Raw genomic sequence first — 25,689 nt, forward strand, 5'->3', positions numbered from 1 at the left:
GGAGGCAAAGAATCAGGATTCAGGGAAGCCTCTGCAAACACATCTTCCACCACATTCAAAACAGGAGGTATAGCTAAAGGCCTATGCTGGGGTAAAACAAGAATTCCCTAAGCCTTTTCCTGGAATCAGAGAAATCTTGACCTTCCCATTTAAAATGCTCCCTCATGGAATGCAGAGTCTCTGAAAATGAAAAATCCTCAGGAGGAGAAGCAGAAGGAGTAGAATCATCCACATCAGAATCAGAATAAGGAGGGTACTCCTGCAAGTCTCCAGCCAAGACTCAAGCCTCGAGCATTGCTCAAAACTCTCAAACTCAGGTTCCACCCTAGGCCTCTTATCAGGAGGGGCATAGAACCCTAATCATAGTAATCAAATCCTCTGCCATTTTAAGCATATGTTTCTTAGGCAAAGATCCTGAAGCACTAGGAGAAACCCCCACAGAAGCTAAACTTGGCCTGCCCCTCAAAGAAACCTTGGAAACTGAAGGGGAGGCTCTAACCACCTTAGGAAGAGAGGGAAGAACAGCCACCTGAGAAGCCCCCTCAGCCTGGCCTACTTCCTGTGAGGATACATCCTGTAACAGTAAAGTCTCTCCCTGAGACTCCAAAGAGACACCTGGCAAAACCTCCGGCTCCACTGAGCCTTCCAAAGAACCGACGTCTGGGACTGTCGGTTCCTCCACCCTAGGCTTTGCTGCTTTATCTTGCGTTTTTAGCTTGAAGCGGCCGGAGCATCCGGCGGCATTTTATAATTACAACGCTTCCCAAACACTAACCTGGCACAGTCTAACCTTCTCTTAATAGTGCGTTTGTTAAATCTAGCACAAGAGCGGCATCCAACAACATCGTGCTCAGGCCCTAAACAAGGTATACACAAAGTATGGTAATCCCTATGAGGTATCTGTTTCCCACAAGAAATACAGTTATTCACTTTTTCTGACATCCGGTTAAATACTGAGGCAAGAAAAACCAAAATATTCCAACGGGTACTTAGCCAACTTTGATTCGGTCTGAAACTCTGACTTCAGAAACTTTCAGAACGCCAACCTGCACTCGCAAAATTGCTTCTGCATCGGACCATGCGGCAAAAAAGACTGAGGATATGACGTCGGTCATGCGCATTAGTACCCTGACGTACTGACGTCAGTCTAATGCGCCCTGACCGACGTCAGCCATATACTTTGGTATTCGGGCCGACTGGACAGCGGACTACCCAATAGTTAGGACTGCAGCAATGTGGAATGAAGAACATCAGGGAACAACAATGACAATATCACCACAGTTTAACAAATACTTTACTGAGACAATCTAGGCCCTAGCTAATAACCAAATAAAGTCCACTCACCCAACCACAAGAAACAAACCAGCCACAATGGAAACACAAGCTAGTAGCTCCCACTTTTGATTCCAACCAGTATCTATCAAAACCATCCAAAAAAACTCCAAAAGCTCAAACCCACCACCCTGGCTGCAGACAGCCTACCCACAGAATACCTCCAAACAGCAACAACAGCCATAGCCTATCCAGTTGCTATTCTCATCAACAGATCTATCACAAATCTCTCATATCATACCGCTACATAAAGGAGGTAACTCCTTTGAACTCAGTAACTATCGTCCTATCGCTCTCTTATCACCCATATCTAAAATCCTAGAAAGGGTTATACACACTCAACTTATGAACTACCTCCTAGAAAACAAATTGCTATCTAAAAACCAGCATGGCTTTAGGCCCTTCCACAGTACATCCACCACACTTATATCATTCACTAATACCGTTACTTATCATAGAAATAATGGAAAACTTGTCTCGGCCATATTTGTAGATCTATCCAAGGCTTTTGATATGGTTAACCACAACAGACTTCTCAACTCACTCTCTACCTTAAACCTTAGTTCTTCCTCCATCACATGGATGACGAGCTATATATCAGGTCGGCATCAGGCAGTAAAATGGCAAAACCAACTATCCCCTCTACTACCAGTATCCTTAGGAGTCCTTCAAGGCTCCATCCTAGGCCCATTGCTCTTCACTCTATTCACCAATCAACTCCCATCCTCCACCCTCAGGGCCTCAGTTCTTCAGATGAGACTACAACCATATGTGCAGCCCCCACTCTAGACTTTCTCCACTCACAAACACAAGAGTCACTCTCACTAGCAGAAACCTGGTTCTCTAAGATTATTCTTAACCCAAATAAAAAAAAAAAATACTGCTATTTTCCTCTCATAGAACCCCCCCCCCCCAACAGATAACTTCACAATATCTTCTGATAACAAAACTGTAATCACCCCAACTACCCACACCAAACTTTTAGGCAATGAAATAAACAACAACCTAAGATTTGACCTGCACACTGCCCAAACTATGAAGAAAGTCCACAAAAAAGCTCGGCCTGGTCTATCGTAACAAACAATTTCTCAGAAACCAATCCAGAACCACAATAGCCAGGACACATCTGCTATCCACCCTCCTATATGCATTCCCAATCCTAACCAACCTTCGTAAATCTGACTTAAACAAGCTAGAATCCTGCTACAATAAGACAGCTAGAATGGCTACAGCATCTGCATATAGGACACATCATTGCACCTCCCTCAAAAACTTAAACTGGTTAGAACTCCCTCTACTATTTCAGCTCAATCAACTGTCACTAGCACATAAGCTATACTACTACTACTACCCAGAAAAAATCTCAGCCCTCCAACATCTAATACGACCTCACACAACAAGAGCCTTGAGATCCAGCACCCTTACTCTTCTAGAAGTCACCAAATATAACAATGAAGCAGAGAAATCTCTCTTTAGCCACTACATCTCCAAACTCTGGAACTCTCTACCAGCCACACTTACATCCAATACCTCCACTACACAATTTAAAAAACTACTAAAAACCCACCTTACAAACAACTGGCTATGCTTCTGTAATGCCCCTGGGTAAAGACTACTATACAAGCAACAACTATTTACATAGCTATAGACCAAAGTTTCCCACCAAGTTTCTAATTCTAATGTGACCTTATGAAACCATAACTGCAAAATACTGTATCTATAAATTGTAAACAAATGCATGCACAAAATGTGTAAGTCTGCTATATACCATAATGTACTAGAAGTGTGTTATCTCCGTATTGTAAATGGTTACTAGTCTGTAGTAGTATGCTATTGTACTGTATGTAAATGGAGAGTTTCTCCCCACGCCTCCGCTGAAAACGGGTATGTGCCCAGCCGGACTTTCCTGGTCATCAAATGTAAAATAAAGTTAAGACACCCATCTGGCAGATGTAAGGGCCAACAAAATAACAGTCTTCCAAGAGCAATGTTGTAAGGAAGCTGAAGCAGCAGGCTCAAAAGGAGCCTGAGTCAACTTCTCCAAAATAAAATTACGATACCAGGGAGGAAGAAAGTACAGTTGTGTACACTTACCATAAATGTAGATGTTCGAGTGTATTCACTGTTGCAGTCATTACATTTGGGTAATCTGCTGGCAGGTTGCCCTCAATCAGCCTGAATTCCAAAGTCTTGGGTCCTGCATCGGTTGCTGTCTTCTCTTCCATGACGTCAGGTCTTCAGGGGTATAAAACATGCAGCCAACGCCATTTTCTTTAGTTTTTTTTGCCCCCGATGTCAGGTGCCCCCAAAAAGGTAGCAATATTATATATATATATATATATATATATATATATATATATATATATATATACATGCATCAATATAAACTTTACCTTCATCTACAAGCAAATACACCACATAGGTTGTAGAAGATAGAGAAGGAAAGATAAACTGTAGAATGACAGGGGGATGGCGGGAGGGTAACCTGGACTGCAACAGTGAATACACTCGCACATCTACATTTATGGTAAGTGTACACAACTGTACTATGTTCTTTGTGTTTCACTGTTGCAGTCATTACATTTGGGTAGAATCCCAAAGCTATGGTTGGGAGGCTGGAGCTAAACAGCATTAGGTGAGGCTATAAGGCCCTGCAGCACTGCAGTGGCAAAGCCTGCTCTGGACTTAGAGTAGAGAGGCAAATGGTAATGCTTTATAAAGGTGTGAACAGAACTCCAAGCAGCAGCCTCTAGAATGTCCTTGGTTGGTACTCCTCTGAAAAAGGCTGCTGATGTAGCTGCAGCCCTGGTGGAGTGAAACCTAATGCCCTTGGGCACAGGTTTGCCACGGTGTAAGTAGCAGAAACGGATGCAATGGCTTATCCACTTTGAAAGTGACCGCTTTGAAATAGCCTTTCCTCCTGATCCTGCAGCATATAACACTAGTATTTGCTCAGTTTTTCTTAGAGCTTTAGTCCTGCTCATGTATGTAGAATCTTAGCTGTCTGTGTACGTCCAAGGAATGCAGAATTCTCTCCCCTTTGTTCTGCAGTTTTGGATAAAAAGTTGAGAGATGAATTGTTTGGTTAAAAGCCACACTGGAAACGACCTTAGACATAAAAGTAGGACTTGTCCTCAGAGACACCCTGTCTGGGTAAAATATAATAAAAGGCTCTACAGTCATGAGGGCCTGTAGCTCTGAAACTCTTCTTGCTGAAGTAACTGCTAGCAGCAGAGCTCTCTTCCATGATAAGAACTTTATATCAGCGGTGGCAGCTGGATCAAATGGAGGCAGGGTGAGCTTTTCCAACACATAATTGAGGTCCCATGCAGGTAAGGGTGATCTCCTAGGAGCCCTTAAATTTTTGGCTTCTCTAAGATACTGCTTTAGTAAAGGATGAGAAAAGATTGGTGGTTCTGTATTGTAATGAGCCGAAATGGCTGAAGCATGGATTTTGATTGATGAGAAAGATAGGCCTTTGTCACGCATCTCAGTTAAGTATTGTAATATCTGAGGAATATGTGGTTCAGCTGTATCAGTTCCTTGTGCTTGATTCCAAGCACAGAATCTCTTCCACTTGTCAGCATTATATTTTCTAGTACTAGGCCTTCTGGCTTCCAAAATGACATCCATCACAGCTTTATTGAGAGGTGTCGTTTGTATGATTACAGGATTAGCCATGCTGCCAGGTTCAGAGTCTGTAGTTGATCGTGCAGGATCTGATTGTTTTGCTGGTACAGTAGTTGTGGTGTTTGAGGCAAGGTCCAAGCTGGGTATTGAGACAAGTTCCTTAGGATTGGGTACCAGTACTGGCGGGGCCAGTCCAGGGTAATTAAAATCATCTTTGGCTTCTCTTGTCTGACTTTTAGGAGGACCTTGGGTAGATGAGGCAGAGGAGGAAAGGCGTAAACTGATAGGTTTTTCCAACTGAAGGATAGGGCGTCCACTTTCCATACTTGTCTGTGATAAGTCCTTGTGCAGAATCTTTTCAGCTGATAATTTTGAGGAGAGGCAAATAGATCTATGTCTGGGCTCCCCCATTTCTCTCTTATCATGCTGAAGACTTGTGGATTTAGTTTCCACTCGTGAGGATCCATAAGGTTTCTGCTTAAATCGTCTGCCAGAGTGTTTTGTTTTCCTGGCAGGAATTGAGCTTGAAGATGTATTTGGTAGGTCAAAGCGGTGTCCCACAGGGCCATGGCTAATCTGCAAAGGGGGTATGCATGTGTGCCCCCTTGCTTGATTATATACCACATGACTGTGGTGTTGTCCGTCTTTATCAGTAGTTGTCCTGGATGAAATAAGTCCTTGAAAGCTGTTAGGGCATTTTGAACAGCTAGCATCTCTTTCTGGTTGATATTGAGATGCATTTGATTTGGTGCCCATATGCCCTGAATGCATCTTCCTGCCATGTGGGCCCCCTAGGGATAATCAGATGCGTCTGTTGTTAAGGTTTGGCTGGCATGGGGTAGAGTGAAGGGCCGTCCCATGTTTTGGTGACAGGCCTTCGCCCACCATAGAAACTCCTGTTGCAGGCAGGGAATGAGAGGAATCATTGTTTCCAGACTGTGTGAATGTTGACTCCATAAACTTTTTAGGTACCATTGAAGCTTCCTCATATGCAGTCTTGCATATGGAATTAGTAGGATGCAGGATGCCATGAAGCCCAGAACCTGCAGAATATGTCTTGCAGAAGACTGAGTTTTTGTTGTCATCAGTTTGAAGTAAGTAGTCAGTTGCCTTTGTTTGTCTGGCATGAGGTAAGCCATCTGAGCAGCTGTATTCAAGCTTGCACCCAGGAATGTTATCTTTTGAGAGGGTACCAGTTGTGATTTCTTTTCGTTTATTGTGCACCCTAGGCATGTTAGAAGCCTTTTCACAAACACCAGGTGTCGTAGAAGAGTGTCCTTGTTCTCTGCTTGAATGAGACAGTCGTCCAAGTAAGGATATATTTGAATACTTCTTTGTCTGCAAAATGCAATTACTGGTGCCAAACACTTTGTAAAGACCCTGGGCGCAGTAGATAAGCCAAACGGCAGTGCAGAGAATTGGTAATGCATTAAGCCAGCCTTGAATCTGAGGTATCTTCTGCATGACTGTCTTATTGGGACATGCAGGTATGCCTCTTTCAGGTAAGTCACCAGCCAAGCATTCTTGCCCAGCATGGGCAGAAGCTGTTGCAAAGTGAGCATTTTGAATTTTGGAATGTCCAGGTATGTGTTCAAAATCTATAAGTCCAGTATTGGCCGCCAGGCCTTGTCCTTTCTGGGTACCAAGAACAGTCTTGAGTAAAAACCTTGTCCTTTTTCCTGTTCTGGTACTGTCCGAATGGCCCCCATATCCATGAGGGAGGTAACCTGTTTCTGTGCCTCTGCCCATTGTTTTAACTGGCAGATCTCGCCAACCATTTGTCATTGGCAGAGTGTGGAAATGGAATCTGTATCCTTGTGATACGATGTTTAGCATCCACTTGTCCTGGGTTATTAACTGCCAATTTTGAGCAAAAAGTGCTAATTTTCCCCCTATGGGTGCTGCCAATAGATAAGTGCTTGGTGTAGGCAGAGGGAAGTCATTGGGATTGCTTTCTGTAGGTTTGCGCCTTATCACCTCCAGATGTGGAGGTGGATGCGCCCCATTGCTTTGACCTGTATGAGTCTTGAGCCTGGAACCCTTAGGGCGTCTGGATTTGCTTCTTTGAGCTCTGTCTGACACAGGAAAGGACCAATTTTTTGTAGGCCAGTGTCTACTGAATCTAGGTGGCTGCACTTGAAAGAAATTTTTTAACAGTTTGCATGGACTTAGCTTTGTCTTCCATTTTCTTTAAAAACCCTTCTGCCTTAATACCAAACAGAGAATCATGCTGTAAAGGTGCATCTAGCAATTTAGCTTTAACATGATCAGGCAGATTTTGTTCCTTTAACCAGGCATGCCTACTAATCACAGATACAGTAACTGTGGCCCTGCAGGAGGCCTCTAAAGAATCAAAACCACATTGCAAAGTATGCTTTCCAACTTGTTCAGCTGCATGCAATAATTCCTGCAATTCTTTATTTTCTGCACATTCTGAAATCAACACCATTTTCTGTTTCAGCAATCCCATAACATGTTGTTGGTACTTAAGCATATGAAATTGACAGTTTAAGGCCCTGATTGCCGAGGTTGCAGATGTATAAACTTTTTTTCCCCATCTGTCCAGTGCCCTTGAATCTCTGTCGGAGGGGGTAGGGTTTTATGCTGTTGAGGCCTTAACTCCCTTTGGACCCTGTGAAATAGTTTCAGGATCAGCAGCAGGGTTTCTAAATAAAACTTTATGAGAGTCAGGGACCCTGTAATATATGTTAGGCTTACTGGGAGCCGGAGGTAAGGAATCAGGGGTCAGGCTTGACTCTGAAAACACATCATCCACAATGTCTAAAACAGGGGGAATGGCTAAAGGCTTGTGCTGAGGGAGAAGGAGGAAATTCCTGAGCCTCTTTTTTTGATTCTGAGAAGTCTTGACTCTCCCAGTGAAAATGCTCCCTCAAAGTAGGCAAGGTTTCTCCAAATGAATAATCCTCAGGAGGAGATGTAGATGGAATATACTCCTCAGCATCAGAATCCTCATAGGGAGGTAAAGATAATTCCTGATCAGAAGAGGAATCAGAAGAAATAGAAACCTGATTTGAAGATTCATAGTCAGTGTCTTGTCTAGGCCTCTTATCTGGAGGGGGATGGGTACCCCTGATCAAGGTAATAAGGTCTTCAGCCATTTTGATCATCTGTTTTTTAGGCATAGAGGCCTGTGAACGTGGCTCAGGTGTTGGTTTTCTAGTTGTAGAAGATGTCTTTGCCTTTGGTTTTGCAGCTTTCGTCGGTTTGATATATAAATGTTGAGGTCTGAATACACCTTCAGAAGCCGGTGCCTGCTCAGCGGTTCCAGACCCATCCGAGGGAGATACATCTGTCAGTCCAATACCTTGAGTATCTTACGGCATGCCAGACTCCACATGGGTGTCAGTAGAGGCCCGCGACTCGAAGGTAGCAGGTATCAGGGGCTGCAAAAGCACCTCACTGAGTACCGGCGTCCTTTTCTTTGCATTTTTTATGTACTCCGGTAGTCGGATTGCTATCCGACGACATTTCTGGGTAGTTAAATCTGTTTCCAAAATACTTAGATGCAAAAATATACCGACGCTTAATAGTGCGTTGGTTTACTCTAGCACAAAACCGACAGCCAGGCACATTGTGATCAGGGCCTAGGCAAGGAATAGAGTATAAATGGAAATCCTTATGAGGTATTTGCTTCCCACAAGTAATACAATTATTAACTTTTTCTGACATCGGTAAAAAGCAAGAAAAAAATTTCCCCAACGGGGTACTTAGCTTTAGTGAAGACTTCGGTTCTGAAACTCAAACTCGAATATTTCAGTAGTCGGCCGACCGGCACTTGCGAAATGCTTCTGCTTCGGGCACCGTGCGGCAAGAAAGACTGAAGAAAATGGCATCGGCTGCATGTTTTATACCCCTGACGACCTGATGTCATGGAAGAGAAGACAGCAACTGACGCAGGACCCAAGACTTTGGAATTCAGGCCGACTGAGGGCAACCTGCCAGCAGATTACCCAAATTTAATGACTGCAACAGTGAAACACGAAGAACATCAAGCGTCCTGGGAGGCCTAATATAAAAGACACCTTTAAGGAACTATTTAGCTTCAAATCTAGAAGCTAAAAAAGAACATAAAGGCAGACAAGCAGAGAGCTGATAAGTGGATCTTAACAAAATAAGTCAACTTTAGCAGTGAGCAAATCACACAAATAAGAGAACCAAACGAACATCCACAGTAAGTGGATCCAAGTTATGAGAGGGGCACCAAACAAAAAAACCTCTTCCATTTGGATAAGTAGGATTTCATACTATTGGGTTTCCTGACCTCCTGCAGGACCTAAGCACATCCTCAGAAAAAAGGTGTTTATGTGGAATTAAAATCCTATCACCCACAATGTCAGTTCAAGAGTGGACAGGTGGGGATAGATGAGAGATCCTTTGTCTTGTGTAAGCAGATCCACCCTGTGAGGTAACTTGTGATGACTGCTCTTGGCTAAATGCAGAAGAACCACCAATGCTGTCTCAGCCAAAAGGGAGTTACCAACAAGATTTTGGGAGCATCCTGTTGAATTCTGAACAGGACTTCTGCAATAAGGAAGGGGAGGAAATGCATAAAGAAAAAAATCATTTTCCAAGAAAAACAGAGGGTGTCCACCTTCCACACCAGAGTTCCTGGGACTCTAACACAAAATGTAGGAAGTTATATGTTCAGAGGGGAGGCAAACAGATCTACTTGAGAAGTACCCCACTGGTAGACAATGTCCAGAAACACATCCCTGTGAAGCATCCATTTGTGGGATTGAGTTAAGGACCTGTTCAGAGCGTCTGTCACAATGTTTCAACCTGAAGGAATGTAAACTGCCTGCAGAATCATATGACACTGGACAGCAAGATCCCATACCAGGAGTGCCAACCAGGAAAGAAGGAAAGATCTTGTTCCTCCCTGTTTGTTTATATGCCACATCACTGTGGTATTGTCTGTGAATACCTTGAGAGGTCCTGGGCAGAAAAGAGGATGAAAAGCCTGAAGAGCCAGCAGAAGAGCTCTCATCTCTTTGACATTGATGTGCTCCTTCTGTTGAAGAGGTGACCACACCCCCTGCACCTTTAGTGAGCCAAAAGCCATCCCACATCTGAAGAGTCTGTGAACAGTTCCTGAGAGGGAAGAGAGGAAGAAGAGGAAGGCCTTGGTTTAAAGACAGCTGTTGGATCCACCACTGAAGTTCTTTCTTGAAACAAGGTAGAAGAGGACCTACAAATTCCAGAAGATGTGCATGATGAAGCCAAACTTTCTCATGTGGAGTTTGGCAGGAGGGAGCACAAGAAAAGTGGATGGCATGAAACCCAGAGCTCTCAGAAACCCTCTGGCTGTAACAGAGGCTAGAAGAAGAAGAGTTTGAAAGAAGGAAATGAGAGTTAAGGCCATGGGAGGAGGCAGGGATGCCAACATAGGCATTGTTTGAATCCTGCAACCCAGAAAGACATGGACCCTGAGGAGGAGTCAGAGAAGACTTTTTGAAATTTATTGCGAACACCAGGCTCTGAAGAAGGGAAATGGCAAAATGAAGATTTTGCAACAGGATCTCTGGCCAGGAGGCCTGAATCAGCAGGTCATCCAAATAAGGAAATACTTGGAACCCCTGAAACCTGCAAAAAGCAATCACAGGAGAGAGGTATTTGATGAATACCCTTGGGGCAGTAGAAAGGCCAAAGGGCAAAGCAGATAACTGAAAATGCCAGGAAGCAAGATAGAAACGCAAAAACTTCCTGAAAAGGTGATGGATCTGAATATGCAGATAAGCATCCTTGAGATCCATAGACACCATATAGGCCTGAGGGAGCAAAAGAGGAAAAACAGTCTGAAGGGACAGCATTTGAAAAGTGGGCACCTTCAAAAAAGTTTAGCTGAGAGATGTCAAACTGGTCTCCAATTACTCTCTTTCCTGGGAATTAGAAACATTCTGGAGTAAACCCCACCTCCCTTTTTGGGACACAGGCACCTCTTGAATAATAATGGCCAACAAATAAAGCCAAAGTTAAAAAGAACAACCGAGCCACTGAAAAGAATAGAGTTTAATCCAAACTTAGCGCCTCAGCAAAAAAACCTTCCAAGAATAAAAAAAAGTTTTAGCAAACATTCACTAAATACACATATACTTTAATTACATAATTATCCAATTAAAATAAATTAATTAAATTACAATTAATTAATAACATACTTCCAGTCACATTCCTTATTAAGACCAAATGGTTCCAATGTATTATATTTCAGAATAAACAAAGTTTCTTTTTGTAATAGTTTTGTTTCAATATCAACACATTCACCCAAAAATAGATTAACTTGTTCCAACACACACCCCTTAAGACAGTCTGAATTAGCCTTATGGAATTCTAAAAAATGTGCCCCAATGGGCTATCTAATTTTTTATTTTTTCTGTCCCTAACATGTTCTTGAAGGTGTTTCTTAAAGGTATGGACCATCTCTCCAATATAAAATAAGTTACAAGAACATCTTAGTGCAAATACTACTTTTGCAATATTACATGTATAATTCCCTCTCAAATGGAATTTAATACCATTAATTTTTGGGAAATGCCCGACCACTTAATCACAAATAGAACAATGCCTACAAGCTATTGTTCCTACATATGGGAAAACACTATCAAACAGGATATTTTCTGGCGGCATAAAGTTATTATTAACCACCATAACCACTAAATTTCTGCCTCTCTTGTACAAAATTTTTACATGATCTGAAAGAATATTCACTAAGTTTTTATCCTTTAATAACATAGGCCAATATTGTTTTATCTCCTTCACTGTCTTCTCAGTCAGGACATTATATGTTGTAACAAAATACAGTTCTCTTCCAACATTTCTAATTCTATTATACTGCTTCTTTGTATTATTAATATCAAGGAAATGATGGACAGAACCCAAGAATCCTGAGTAATCTGAAGCCAAACAGGAAGGCAGAGAGAGAGAGAGGTGAAGAGAAAGAGGAATGTGGTTGGAAGAGATGGACAGTCAGACAGCACCTGGTTTACCTGGAAAGGAAGACTTCTGAGTCTCTTAAGTCTGAAGTAGCCTTAGCACGAGGAGCCCACTTGCACTGTTTTTAAGTAGGAGAGTGAGATTGCCTGTGAACAAAGGCTGGCTTATTAGGGGTAGTTTCTTTGAAATTTAGGAACAGGAGAGAGAAACATATCTGAGTTCCAGTAAGGCCTTCTCCTTATCCTGAAGGGACACAAACAAACCATCAACAGCTTCCCCAAACAAGTGTTTATTAAGAGGGGCATTCAGCAACATAGCCGTGATATCAGGCAATGGTTGAAGCCAAAGCCAAAAATACCTCCTCATCACTGAACCAAAAGCAGCAGCCCCAGGAGAGGCAACTTCTGCATCAGAACTACATTTGATGGAATGACGAACCAGAACCACTTGTGAGGAAGTCCCTAACAAGGAAAGTTTTACCCTCAGAGTCTGGGAGATCAGAAGTAACCTGACAAGCCTGAGAAAGGACAGCCAACTTATACCTGGGCATATGATTCTGATAATTAATAGCCAACGCAGCCAAGATGTAACCCTTCTTACCATTTCCATGGTTCTGCTGTCTTTATAAGAAAGCAGTAACTTGGGCAAAGGAAGCAAGTGAGAGGGCTTAAGTCGGTGATTCTCCACATACAATGTAAGCGAAGAAAGCCTACTACGCAGAGTCTTAGGTATGAAAGCCTGACAGAACAGGACATATGGTCGTGAGAGGCGCCTAGGCAAAACAAACACTGTTCATGGCGGTCTTTATGGGGAATGTCTCCCGCACTGGCATTACCCTTCCTGGATGACATGAACCCACAGAAGCACCTAAAAGTCAAGAAAAACTAAACCCCAATGGGGCACTTATCTGCAATGGCTTGGAAACCAGCAAACAAGATGTAGGCATTCAGACCAATGATCTATGCATTTGGACTGGAGCCAAAGAAATTCTGAGGATGGCACGTCCGGACATCACCTTTATACCCTAAGCTACATGAGGAGCATACGTGTGACAGATGGAGTATCTTAAAGCAACAGTAGGCTTTTGTACACTGGCTGGATGTCAGGCTACCAGTGGCAGGGAATCCCAGATGTTAGGAATACTGCAAATACTGAATGGAAGGACATCAACTGCTCTGTTTTCAGAAATATTTTGCCCTGTCTAGATAAAATTTCAGCTGTGTACATGCAGGGAGAGTGGGTTTCTTTCCCCACTGCTCTAAGGGAGTGAGGAAAGAAGATAGGAAGTTGAATGCATTTCGTGTGGGGTAAATTCTGATATTACCTTAGGCAGGAAGGAAGTATTAGTCTAAAGACTCACTTTGTCTTTGTGGAAAAGCAGGAAGGGTGAGGATGCATACAAGAGTCTGAAGTACTGATATGCTTCTGGAAGAGAAGTGCCAACACCAAAATAGTCTTACAAGTACAAAACTTTACTGGTGAGTTCGCTGCTGACTCAAAGGTAGGGATTCTTTCAAACTTTCCGCAGCACAGTTTACATCCCAATGGGTGCTACTCTCTTCCACCGTAGCATTATGTGAAGGCCCCCTGAGAAACTGTTTGACTGGGAGCCAGTTAGCTAGAGATACTTCTAAGGAAAGGAAGGTTGAAATGGCACACAAATGGGCCTTAATGTAGGTACAAGCCAGTTCTGCTTTTAGAAGTTTACTAAGGTACTGATAGAATGGGGTATCTTTATGTTGGATGGGTTTTGCCCCTACCATGGTACCAGAAGACAAACATCTTCTATCTGGACATAACATTTCTTCTTGGTTACAGACTTCCCAGATTAATTGATAGTGTTATGCATGTCCACAGAGTACTGGTACCTAAAGAGTATAAAATTCTATCATCAAACCGTTGAACTGTGTCACTAAATATATTATGTGGGGGTAGTGGTTAGCAATGTCCTCTCATCAACTGCCTGCGCAAGAAGTAGTACTAACTAAAACAAAATGGAGTTAGCAGAACCATTCTGGTAGTCCTTTCTCACCTTCTGGATTACTCTGCGAATCAGAGGGAATGGAAGGAAGGTATAAACAAGCATCCTCATCCATGCCACAGAGAAGGCACCCACTGTTCAGACCTCCATGCCATGGTTTCCTGAACAGAAATGAGACTGTTGCCAATTTCCTGGTGATGCAGAAAGGTCCATCTATGGGACCCACATTTGTGAACTAGTTATAAGAAGACCTCTTGGTATAAAGTACAGTTTTGTACCTACCATAAATGTAGATGTTCGAGTGTTCACACTGCTGCAGTCATTACACTTGGGTTATCCTGCCGTCAGGCGGTTCTGTAGTCGGCCAGAGTTCCAAAGTCGTGGTCTGGTGTCAGTTGCTGTTGCTTCTTCCCTGACGTCAGTGCGCCAGGGGTATATAAGATGCATCTGACGCCATTTTCTTCAGTTTTTCTTGCCCCAGATGTCAGGTGCCCCCAAGTAGGTAGGCAATACATATTGCTAGTAAAAAATATACATAGAAAATAAAAACAATACCTTCAGTTACAAGCAAATACACCTCAAAGGTTGTATAGGATAGAAAGGTATACTTAAGTCCAGCTAGTTCAGAGGGGATGGAGGGAGGGTAACCTGGACTGCAGCAGTGTGAACACTCGAACATCTACATTTATGGTAGGCACAAAACTGTACAATGTTCATCGTGTTACACTGCTGCAGTCATTACACTTGGGTAGAATCCCAAAGATAAGGTTGGGTGGCTGGACTATAAAGAGTTAGGATTGAGGTCCTGCAGAACTGCAGTGGCAAATCCTGCTCTGGATTTAGAGTAAAGAGGCAAGTGGTAATGCTTGGGAAAGGCGTGCACTGAACTCCAAGTTGCAGCCTCCAAAATTTCCTTGGTAGGTACTCCTCTGAGAAAGGCTGATGAAGTGGTTGTTGCCCTGGTGGAATGTGGCCTGATGTTATTAGAGAATGATTTTCCATGCTGTGTGTAGCAGTAACAAATACAGTGTCCTATCCATTTGGATATAGTCTGCTTTGAGATAGCCTTGCCCTGTGATCCTGCAGCATATGCTACAAAAAGTTGCTCAGTTTTCCTGAAAGCTTTTGTTTTGTCCAAGTAGAAGCGTAGCTGCCTGTGTATGTCCAAAGAGTGCAGAAGTTTCTCCCCTTTATTCTGGGGGTTTGGATAAAAAGTTGTCAAATGGATGGTTTGGTTAAGAGCCACACTAGATACCACCTTAGGCATAAAGTTTGGATTTGCCCTTAAAGAAACCCTGTCCTGATGAAAAATTATAAAAGGTTCCACTGCCATTAATGCCTGTAGCTCTGAGACTCTTCGTGCTGAAGTTACTGCCAGGAGCAGAGCTGTTTTCCATGATAAAAATTTTAGATCGGCTGTATTGGCTGGCTCAAAATGTGGCAGGGTCAGTTTTTCCAAAACGAAATTGAGGTCCCAAGTTGGTATTGGTGCTCTCCGGGGCGGTCTTATGTTTTTAGACCCTCTGAGGTACTGCTTTAGCAACGGGTGAGAGAATAAAGGAGGATCCATGTTGTAATGTGCTGAAATGGCCGAGACATGGATCTTACTTGATGAGAAGGATAGGCCTTTGTCCAGTATCTCAGTTAAATAGTGTAAAATCTGAGGAATGTTTGGAACAAGAGGGTCAAGGCTTTGAGCCTGGTTCCAGGCGCAGAATCTCTTCCATTTTTCTGAGTAAGCTTTCCTGGTGCTAGGCCTCCTGGCCTCCAAAATGACATCCATAACAGCTTTAGAGAGAGGTGTGTTGCCTGTTTGACTAATGTATCTGTCATGCAGTCAGGTTTAGGGTTTTGAGCTGACCGTGCAGAATCTGATTGTTTTGTTGAGTCAGAAGGTGTGGAATTTGAGGCAAAATCCATGGTGGGCTTTGAGCCAAGTTCTTTAAGATTGGGTACCAGTGCTGGCGTGGCCAGTCTGGAGCAATCAGGATCATCTGTGGTTTTTCTTGTTTGGCTTTTAGGAGTACCTTTGAGAGGAGAGGCAGTGGTGGGAAGGCATAAACTTTTAGGCTTTTCCAGCTGAAGGAGAGAGCATCCACTTTCCATCCTTGTATGTGATAAGTCCTTGTGCAGAATTTTTGTAGTTGGCAATTCAGTGAGGAGGCAAAAAGATCTATGTCTGGGCATCCCCATTTTTGCGTTACCATGCTGAAGATTTGTGGATTCAATTTCCATTCGTGAGGGTCCATATTTCTGCTGAGATCATCTGCCAGAGTATTTTTCTTTCCTGGCAGGAATTGTGCTTGTAGATGAACTTGATAAGTTAGAGCTGTGTTCCACAAGGTCATGGCTTTACTGCATAGGGGATAAGAATGAGTGCCCCCCTTGCTTGTTTATGTACCACATTACTGTGGTGTTGTCTGTCTTTAATAGTAATTGTCCTGGATGCAGAAGGTCCTTGAAAGCTGTTAGGGCATTTTGAACAGCCAACATCTCTTTTTGATTGATGTGAAGATGCATCTGGTCTGTGGTCCACTGGCCCTGAATGCTTTCTCCTGCCATGTGTGCTCCCCAGGCGTAATCCGAAGCATCTGTTGTTAGAGTCTGCCTGGCTGTGGGTAGGGTAAAAGGCTGACCCTTGTTTAGGTGACATGCCTGTGCCCACCATCGAAACTCCTGTTGTAGGCAGGGAATCATTGGTATTACTGCTTCTAAACTGTGAGAGTGTTGAGTCCAAACACTTTTTAGGTACCATTGTAATTTCCTCATATTTATTTATTTATTTCATTTTGATAACTGGGGAGATCCACTGGGCTCAGGAGCCCATTTTCAGTGGAGGCCCGGGGAGAAAAGCTCCACATTACTTAGTAAAGTTAAAAGCAGGTAAAATTAAATTTAAGATTCAAACATATGGGTACATTAAGATAGAACAGAAAACATTAGGTTTTATGAATACAGTCTGGCATATGGTATTAGTAGTATGCAGGATGCCATGAATCCCAGGGCCTGCAGAATTTTTCTTGCAGGGAGATGGGACTTTTTTGCCAGTAACTGAAAATATTGAGTTAGTTGAACTTGTTTGTCTGGCGTGAGATAAGCCAGCTGGGCCGTTGTATTTAAGCTGGCACCCAGGAATATAATCTGTTGTGAGGGCACTAGTTTTGACTTCTTTTCATTTACTGTGTACCCTAGAGAAATTAGCAACCTTTTTACAAATGCCAGATGCTGTAGAAGGATGTCCTTTGTCGCTGCTTGAATGAGGCAGTCGTCCAGGTATGGATATATCTGAATTCCTTTTTGTCTGCAAAATGCAATTGCTGGTGCCAGGCACTTTGTAAAGACCCTGGGCGCAGTAGATAACCCAAAGGGCAGTGCAGAGTATTGGTAGTGCATTGTACCAGCTTTGAATCTGAGGTATCTTCTGCAATTTTGTCTGATAGGGACATGCAGTTATGCCTCTTTGAGGTCCAGAGTAACAAGCCAAGCCTTCTTGCCCAGCATGGGTAGAAGCTGCTGTAATGTCAACATTTTGAATTTCGCAATATCCAGGTAAGTATTTAGAATTGAAAGGTCTAGTATGGGCCTCCAGGCCTTGTCCTTTCTGGGGACCAGGAAGAGTCTTGATTAAAATCCTTGTCCTTGTTCCTGTTGTGGTACTTTTTGAATAGCTCTCATGTCTATGAGGGCTGAAATTTGTTTTTGTGCCTCTGCCCATTGATTTTGTGGCAGGTCTGGCATTCCTTTTAGCCTTGGTAAAGTATGAAAGTGGAACCTGTAACCTTGAGACACAATATTGAGAACCCATTTGTCTTGGGTGATTGTTTGCCAGTTTTGAGAAAAAGTGCTAGTTTTCCCCTAAAGGGGCTGCCAAAAGGAAGTGCTTGGCGTCTGAATGGGAAGTCATTGGGACTGTTTCCTGTAAGGTTGAGACTTGTCCTCACCCCCTTTTGGGGTTGAGGTGCCCCACTGTCGTTGTCTGTTAGAGCCTTGGGGTTGAGATCTGCCTCTTGGGCGTCTGTATCTGCCTCTCTGTGGCCTGTCTGACACTGGAAAGGACCAATTCTTTGTTGGCCAATTTCTGCTAAATCGAGGTGGCTGTACCTGTAAGAAATCCTTGACTGTTTGCATAGATTTAGCTTTATCCTCCATTTTCTTTAACACCTCTTCTGCCTTAACACCAAACAAGGTATCATGCTGTAAAGGAGCATCCAATAATTTTGCCTTAACATGATCAGGTAAACTCTGTTCTTTTAACCAAGAATGCCTTCGAATCACAGAACATGTAACTGCGGCTCTACAAGAGGCCTCTAAAGAATCAAAACCACATTGCAGAGCATGTTTTCCCACCTGTTCAACTGCATGCAATAAATCCTGCATTTCTTTACAGTCAGGAGCTTCTGAGCTTGCAAGCATTTTCTGTTTTAACTGAGCCATTAAATATTGTTGGTACTTAAGCATGTGAAACTGGCAATTTAAAGCCCTTATTGCTAAAGTTGCAGAAGTGTAAACTTTCTTCCCCCATCTATTCAAAGCTCTTGAATCTCTGTCAGAGGGTACTGGATTTTTTGCAATGGAGGCCTTAACCGCTTTTGGACTCTGGGAAATAGTTTCTGGATCAGCAGAAGGGTTTTTATAAAGAAACTTGTGAGAGTCAGGGACTCTATAATACCTATCTGGCTTAGCTGGTACAGGGGGCAAAGAATCAGGAGATAAGCTGGATTCAGAGAACACATCATCCACAACATCTAGCACATGCGGAATAGCCAGGGGCCTGTGCTGAGGCAATAAAAGGAAATCCCTGAGCCTTTTCTTGGATTCTAAATAATCCTGACTTTCCCAATGGAAATGCTCCCTCATGTTATGTAAAGTTTCCCCAAAAGAATAACCCTCAGGAGGAGAGACTGAAGGGATAGATTCTTCAGCAGCAGAGTCCTCATAGGGGGGTAGAGAGTATCCCTGGTCTGAAGAGGAATCAGAGGAAATTGAAACCTGATCAGAGGACTCATAGTCAGTATCCTGCCTAGGCCTTTTCTCAGGAGGGGGATGGGAACCCCTGATTAGAGTAATGAGGTCTTCGGCCATTTTAAGCATCTGTTTCTTAGGCATGGAGGACTGTCCAGTAGAATGCTGTACTTGCTTCTTTGTCTTTAATGGTGCTTTTGTCTTGGCTGTTGCCTTAATGGTAAGTTGTGAAGGTCTGAAAACACCCTCAGAAGCCGATGCCTGCTCAGTGGCTCCAGACCCATCTGAGGGATTAGTTTCCGTAGGCCCAATACCTTGAGTTTCCAGAGGCCTAGTTGTCTCCACGTGGGAGTCGGAGGCGGCCTGTGACTCTGAGGTAGCGGGTGTCAGGGGCTGAGAACCGGCGACTGGCCTAGAAGAGGTTTCGTCGTCGGTTTTGGACCTTGGATGCCTGTCTTTATCCTTGTCTTTGCGTTTTTTCGGAATTGCGGTCGTCGGTTGATCCGACGGCATAGTATAATTGAACCTTCGGCCAAAGTAGTGTAAAGCAAAATCAAAACGTCTTTTTATAGTGCGTTTGTTAAATCTAGCACAAAACCAACAACTAGTGACATCGTGATCAGGGCCTAGGTATGGAATACAGTAAGAGTGGAAGTCCTTATGAGGTATTTGCTTCTCACAAGAAATACAATTATTAACTTTTTCTGACATCAGTCTGAGGCAAAAAAAAGTTTCCCCAACAGGGTACTTAGCTTTATTGAAGACTTTGGATCTGAAATTCGACTTCGAAAATCTCAGGAGTCGGCCGACCGGCACTTGCGAACTGCTTCTGCTTCGGGCACCGCACGGCAAGAAAGACTGAAGAAAATGGCGTCGGATGCATCTTATATACCCCTGGTGCACTGACGGCAGGGAAGAAGCGACAGCAACCGACGCTGGACCAAGTCTTTGGAACTCTGGCCGACTATGGGACCGCCTGACGGCAGGATAACCCAAGTTTAATGACTGCAGCAGTGTAACTCGATGAACATCATCCACTAATGAGGGTCTGCCTTTGTCCTGCTCAATTTATCTGCTACTATATTTAGTTCTGAGGGGATTTAAAGTGCCCTGAAAAACAGTGTGTGCTGTACTTGCAAGTCCAAAGCTGTCACAGCTACCCTGTACTAAATAACTGTAGTATTATCTGTCACTACTTTGGACAGTCCCCTCTGTCCAAAGTTGGATTAGAGCCCTTAGCCCTTGAACTAGAGTTATCTCACAGATACTAATGTGCATCCCCCACTGCAAACCTGATGACGCTTCTTGGACCTTTCCCAAAGCCAGATCTGATGCATCTGTGGTGCTAGTTTGATTCTCCCCAGTTCACACTATTCTCTTGTCTGCCCTTGCAACTCCCTCACTACACATGTAACAATTGGAATCAAGTGGTCTAGGGATGGAGTGTGATGGCACCACAATGATCTGAGGTACCACTGAGACAATCCTACTGTCCCTAGGTCCAGGACAAGCTTTGCTAGCACTACTTTTCAGGAGTACCTGCACTCTATCTTTCCTCCTCCTCCCAGGTAGGGTAAGCTTTGGGAATCTACACCACAGGCTACTGAAGCAGTGAGAATGAACAACACAGTACAGTTGTGCAAGTCCTACTTACCCAGAACAATGTATGTTCACATTTCTAAACTGCTGCAGTAACTGCAACCAGCTACACCCCCCGCCCTTGTAGATAGTTGTGATGGAACACAATCTCCTTTGTTAAGGGTGTCAATGAATCTATGATTGTTATGGTAATTACTGATTGCTGGTTGTTGGCTCGACTCAGAATGAATCTACCTTCCCTTCTTGGGGCAATACAATCCTGAAGATTTACTTCACTCTAGTTGCTGATATACTTCTCTCTAAAAAGGGTGTAGCCTATCAGCAGTCAGACTGAGTAGGAGGGAGAGTAGGAGGGAGAGGAGTTAGAGATTTGGCAAGCTGGCTGAATTGTGTGTCCTTGGCATTACACTATCCATAGACAACTCCAGTAATGAGAACAAAGACTATCCTACTCCTGTCAAAAGAAAATTTCTGGTTTAAACACAATTGAGTACACAAGACAGAAAGACATAAAAAACAAAAGCTTGAGTATGTTCAGTAAAGAACAGCTCTACTATAAATATTTAGTTAGAATTAATTTTATAATCTTTTTAGAACTTCTAGATTATAAAATGGAGCCACCAAGATGACTTCTGGCACAATGTGCAGACTTTACCTGAGATGGAGCAATGAACATAGGGCAAACTAAAAAGTGGTGTAGGATGGAAAGGATTTAAATTACCATAACTGCTTACTTCACTATGAAAAATAAATGAATGCATCAGGAAATTAAGCAGTCAACAAGAAACATTATGGGAAGAGCCCCATTTCTGTAGGCATGGTATGATGGGAGGTCATAAATTTACTTAGTTAGTTAGGAAAGGTACATTGGTTGGACCATGTGGGCCTTTTTTCAGCCACAGCATTTCTGAAATCAAGTAGCTCAAGCTATACAACAAGAACATAATATCCTAAGATACGTCTCAAACATGATGGGCCACATTCCTTAATTACACTAAAACCAGGCTGCAAACCATAGACAGAAAAAGCACACTAGTGCTCTAAAAATATAAAAGGTAGTATAAACAGGAGATGAGGGACATAATACATTTTTTTTTAAGTGTGCACACACAGTTCAGACTCTCATTCTGACATGAAGACCCATAGCCTGACATTGGACTACTGCTCTAGCAAAGCTTCCAGAGCGGTAAACATACATTTACTTGCAGACGCTTACCTTTCACATCCATGTCCACTGTGCAGATTGTAGAATCCAGGCACACAGGCACTGCAGTCCCTCTCTGTGACATGAGGCAGGCATTCACACTGTCCTGTTACCTGATTACAGCTTGTCTGATGATTCACTGTGCCATAAGGGGAGCAATTACATGCTGTTGGGTAAAAAGACAACATGAAACACAAACCACTTAAATGAAGAATAATCCATGTCCCTAAATAGTTAAGTGCTATGGTACAAGCAGTTTCATTATCACATCTCATAGTCTGAAGTCCACAATGAAACCCTATTTTCTAACCATCACATCAGCTCAACATTAAGTTTAACAATAATCTTAATAAAGGATTTTCGACTGGAAACAGACTGCTTACCCTACTTGGATTATTTTCGAATACTTAGTAATTCTGTACAATATTTCAAATTATATACATTTTTTTAAATTATTTTTATGACTTGGGACGAGTTTAAGTTCACTACTTCTGCTACCATTATCTGATCTGATTAATATACAATGATTAACTAGACATATATGGACTGAAAATCTTCCACACAGAGAAGTTTCTTACACTGTTTTGTAATCATACTACAATCAAGCACTTAATACCAAGTCACTTAAAAAAGATAGACTGAAGTATCAAAAAAGTACAGTTTTGTACCTACCATAAATGTAGATGCTCGAGTGTTCACACCGCTGCAGTCATTACACTTGGGTTATCCTGCCGTCAGGCGGTCCCGCAGTCGGCCAGAGTTCCAAAGTCTTGGTCCGGCGTCGGTTGCTGTCACTTCTTCCCTGACGTCAGTGCGCCAGGGGTATATAAGATGCATCCGACATCATTTTCTTCAGTTTTTCTTGCCCCAGATGTCAGGTGCCCCCAAGCAGGTAGGCAATATATATTGCTAATAAAAAATATACATATAAAATAAATACAATACCTTCAGTTACAAGCAAATACACCACAAAGGTTGTATAAGATAGAAAGGTATAGATAAGTCCAGCTACTTCAGAGGGGATGGAGGGAGGGTAACCTGGACTGCAGCAGTGTGAACACTCGAACATCTACATTTACGGTAGGTACAGAACTGTACTATGTTCATCATGTTACACTGCTGCAGTCATTACACTTGGGTAGAATCCCAAAGCTGAGATTGGGTGGCTGGTCTATAAAGAGTTAGGATTGGCTATGAGGTCCTGCAGTACTGCAGTGGCAAATCCTGCTCTGGATTTAGAGTAAAGAGGCAGGTGGTAATGCTTGGTAAAGTTGTGCACTGAGCTCCAAGTTGCAGCCTCCAAAATTTCCTAGGTAGGTACTCCTCTGAGAAAGGCTGTTGAAGTGGCTGTTGCCCAGGTGGAATGTGGCCTAATGTTATTTGGGACTGATTTTCCATGCTGTGTGTAGCAGTAACGAATACAGTGTACTATCCATTTGGATATAGTCTGCTTTGAGATAGCCTTGCCCTGTGATCCTGCAGCATATGCTACAAACAGTTGTTCAGTTTTCCTGAAAGCTTTTGTTTTGTCCAAGTAGAAGTGTAGCTGCCTGTGTATGTCCAAAGAATGCAGAAGTTTCTCCCCTTTATTCTGGGGGGTTTGGATAAAAAGTTGGCAAATGGATCATTTGGTTAAGAGCCACACTAGATACCACCTTTGGCATAAAGGTAGGGTTTGTCCTTAAAGAAACCCTGTCCTGATGAAAAATTATAAAAGGTTCCACTGCCATTAATGCCTGTAGCTCTGAGACTCTTCGTGCTGAAGTTACTGCCAAGAGCAGAGCTGTTTTCCATGATAAAAATTTTAGATCGGCTGTATTGGCTGGCTCAAAAGGTGGCAGGGTTAGTTTTTCCAAAACTAAATTGAGGTCCCAAGTTGGTGTTGATGCTCTCCGGGGCGGTCTTATGTTTTTAGACCCTCTGAGGTACTGCTTTAGCAAGGGATGAGAGAATAAAGGAGGATCCGTGTTGTTATGTGCTGAAATGGCAGAGGCGTGGATCTTAACTGATGAGAAGGATAGGCCTCTGTCCAGCATCTCAGTTAAGTATTGTAAAATCTGAGGAATGTTTGGAACAAGAGGGTCAAGGTTTTCAGCCTGGTTCCAGGCGCAGAATCTCTTCCATTTGTCTGAGTAAGCTTTCCTGGTGCTAGGCCTCCTGGCCTCCAAAATGACATCCATAACAGCTGTAGAGAGAGGTGTTGCCTGTTTGACTAATGAATCTGCCATGCAGCCAGGTTTAGGATTTTGAGCTGACCGTGCAGGATCTGATTGTTTTGTTGCATCAGAAGGTGTGGAATTTGAGGCAAAATCCATGGTGGGCCTTGAGCTAAGTTCCTTAAGATAGGGTACCAGTGCTGGCGTGGCCAGTCTGGAGCAATCAGGATCATCTGTGGTTTTCTTGTCTGGCATTTAGGAGTATCTTTGAAAGGAGAGGCAGTGGCGGGAAGGCATAAACTTTTAGGTTTTTCCAGCTGAACAGAAGAGCATCCACTTTCCATGCTTGTTTGTGATAAGTCCTTGTGCAGAATTTCTGCAGTTGGCAATTCAGTGGGGAGGCAAAAAGATCTATGTCTGGGCATCCCCATTTTTGCGTTACCATGCTGAAGATTTGTGGATTCAATTTCCATTCGTGAGGGTCCATGATATTTCTGCTTAGATCATCTGCCAGAGTATATTTCTTCCCTGGCAGGAATTGCGCTTGCAGGTGAACTTGATACGTTAGAGCTGTGTTCCACAAGGTCATGGCTTGCCTGCATAGGGGATAAGAATGAGTGCCCCCTTGCTTGTTTATGTACCACATTACTGTGGTGTTGTCTGTCTAACAATAATTGTCCTGGATGGAGAAAGTCCTTGAAAGCTGTTAGGGCATTTTGAACAGCCAACATCTCTTTTTGATTGATGTGAAGATGCATCTGGTCTGTAGTCCACTTGCCCTGAATGCATTTTCCTGCCATGTGTGCTCCCCAGGCGTAATCCGAAGCATCTGTTGTTAGAGTCTGCCTGGCTGTGGGTAGGGTAAAAGGCTGACCCTTGTTTAGGTGACATGCCTGTGCCCATCATCGAAACTCCTGTTGTAGGCAGGGAATCATTGGTATTACTGCTTCAAAACTGTGAGAGTGTTGAGTCCAAACACTTTTTAGGTACCATTGTAATTTCCTCATATGCAAGATGCCATGAATCCCAGAGCCTGCAGAATTTTTATTGCAGGTAGATGGGACTTTTTTGCCAGTAGTTGAAAATATTGAGTTAGTTGAACTTGTTTGTCTGGCATGAGGTAAGCCATCTGGGCCTTTGTATTTAAGCTGGCACCCAGGAATATAATCTGTTGTGAGGGCACTAGTTTTGACTTCTTTTCGTTTACTGTATACCCTAGAGAAATTAGCAACCTTTTTACAAATGCCAGATGCTGTAGAAGAATGTCCTTTGTCTCTGCTTGAATGAGGCAGTTGTCCAGGTATGGATATATTTGAATTCCTTTTTGTCTGCAAAAAGCAATTACTGGTGCCAGGCACTTTGTGAAGACCCTGGGCGCAGTAGATAAGCCAAAGGGCAGTGCAGAGTATTGGTAGTGCATTGTACCAGTATTTGAATCTGAGGTATCTTCTGCAATTTTGTCTGACAGGGACATGCAGGTATGCCTCTGAGGTCCAGAGTAACAAGCCAAGCCTTCTTGCCCAGCATGGGTAGAAGCTGCTGTAATGTCAACATTTTGAATTTCGGAATATCCAGGTAAGTATTTAGAGTTGAAAGGTCTAGTATGGGCCTCCAGGCCTTGTCCTTTCTGGGGACCAGGAAGAGTCTTGAGTAAAATCCTTGTCCTTGTTCCTGTTGTGGTACTTTTTGAATAGCTCTCATGTTCATGAGGGCTGAAATTTGTTTTTGTGCCTCTGCCCATTGATTTTGTGGCAGGTCTGGCATTCCTTTTAACCTTGGTAAAGTATGAAAGTGGAACCTGTAACCTTGAGACACAATATTCAGAACCCATTTGTCTTGGGTGATTGTTTGCCAGTTTTGAGAAAAAAGTGCTA

General features: G+C 43.1%; 1 protein-coding gene across 1 annotated transcript in view; it reads right to left on the minus strand.

Moving 5' to 3' along the window:
• The window catches only part of LAMC1 (laminin subunit gamma 1), a gene marked incomplete in the record, with an annotated part of 2,174,645 nt that overhangs the window by 474,109 nt on the left and 1,674,847 nt on the right, over nucleotides 1-25,689 (minus strand). The window contains 1 exon segment of the mRNA XM_044085382.1: nucleotides 21,672-21,825. Coding sequence (XP_043941317.1) covers nucleotides 21,672-21,825 — 154 coding nt within the window.

The sequence above is a fragment of the Protopterus annectens genome, chromosome 10.part0, assembly GCF_019279795.1.
Source record: "Protopterus annectens isolate FY-2018-M chromosome 10.part0, PAN1.0, whole genome shotgun sequence".
In the NCBI taxonomy this organism is placed as follows: domain Eukaryota; kingdom Metazoa; phylum Chordata; order Ceratodontiformes; family Protopteridae; genus Protopterus; species Protopterus annectens.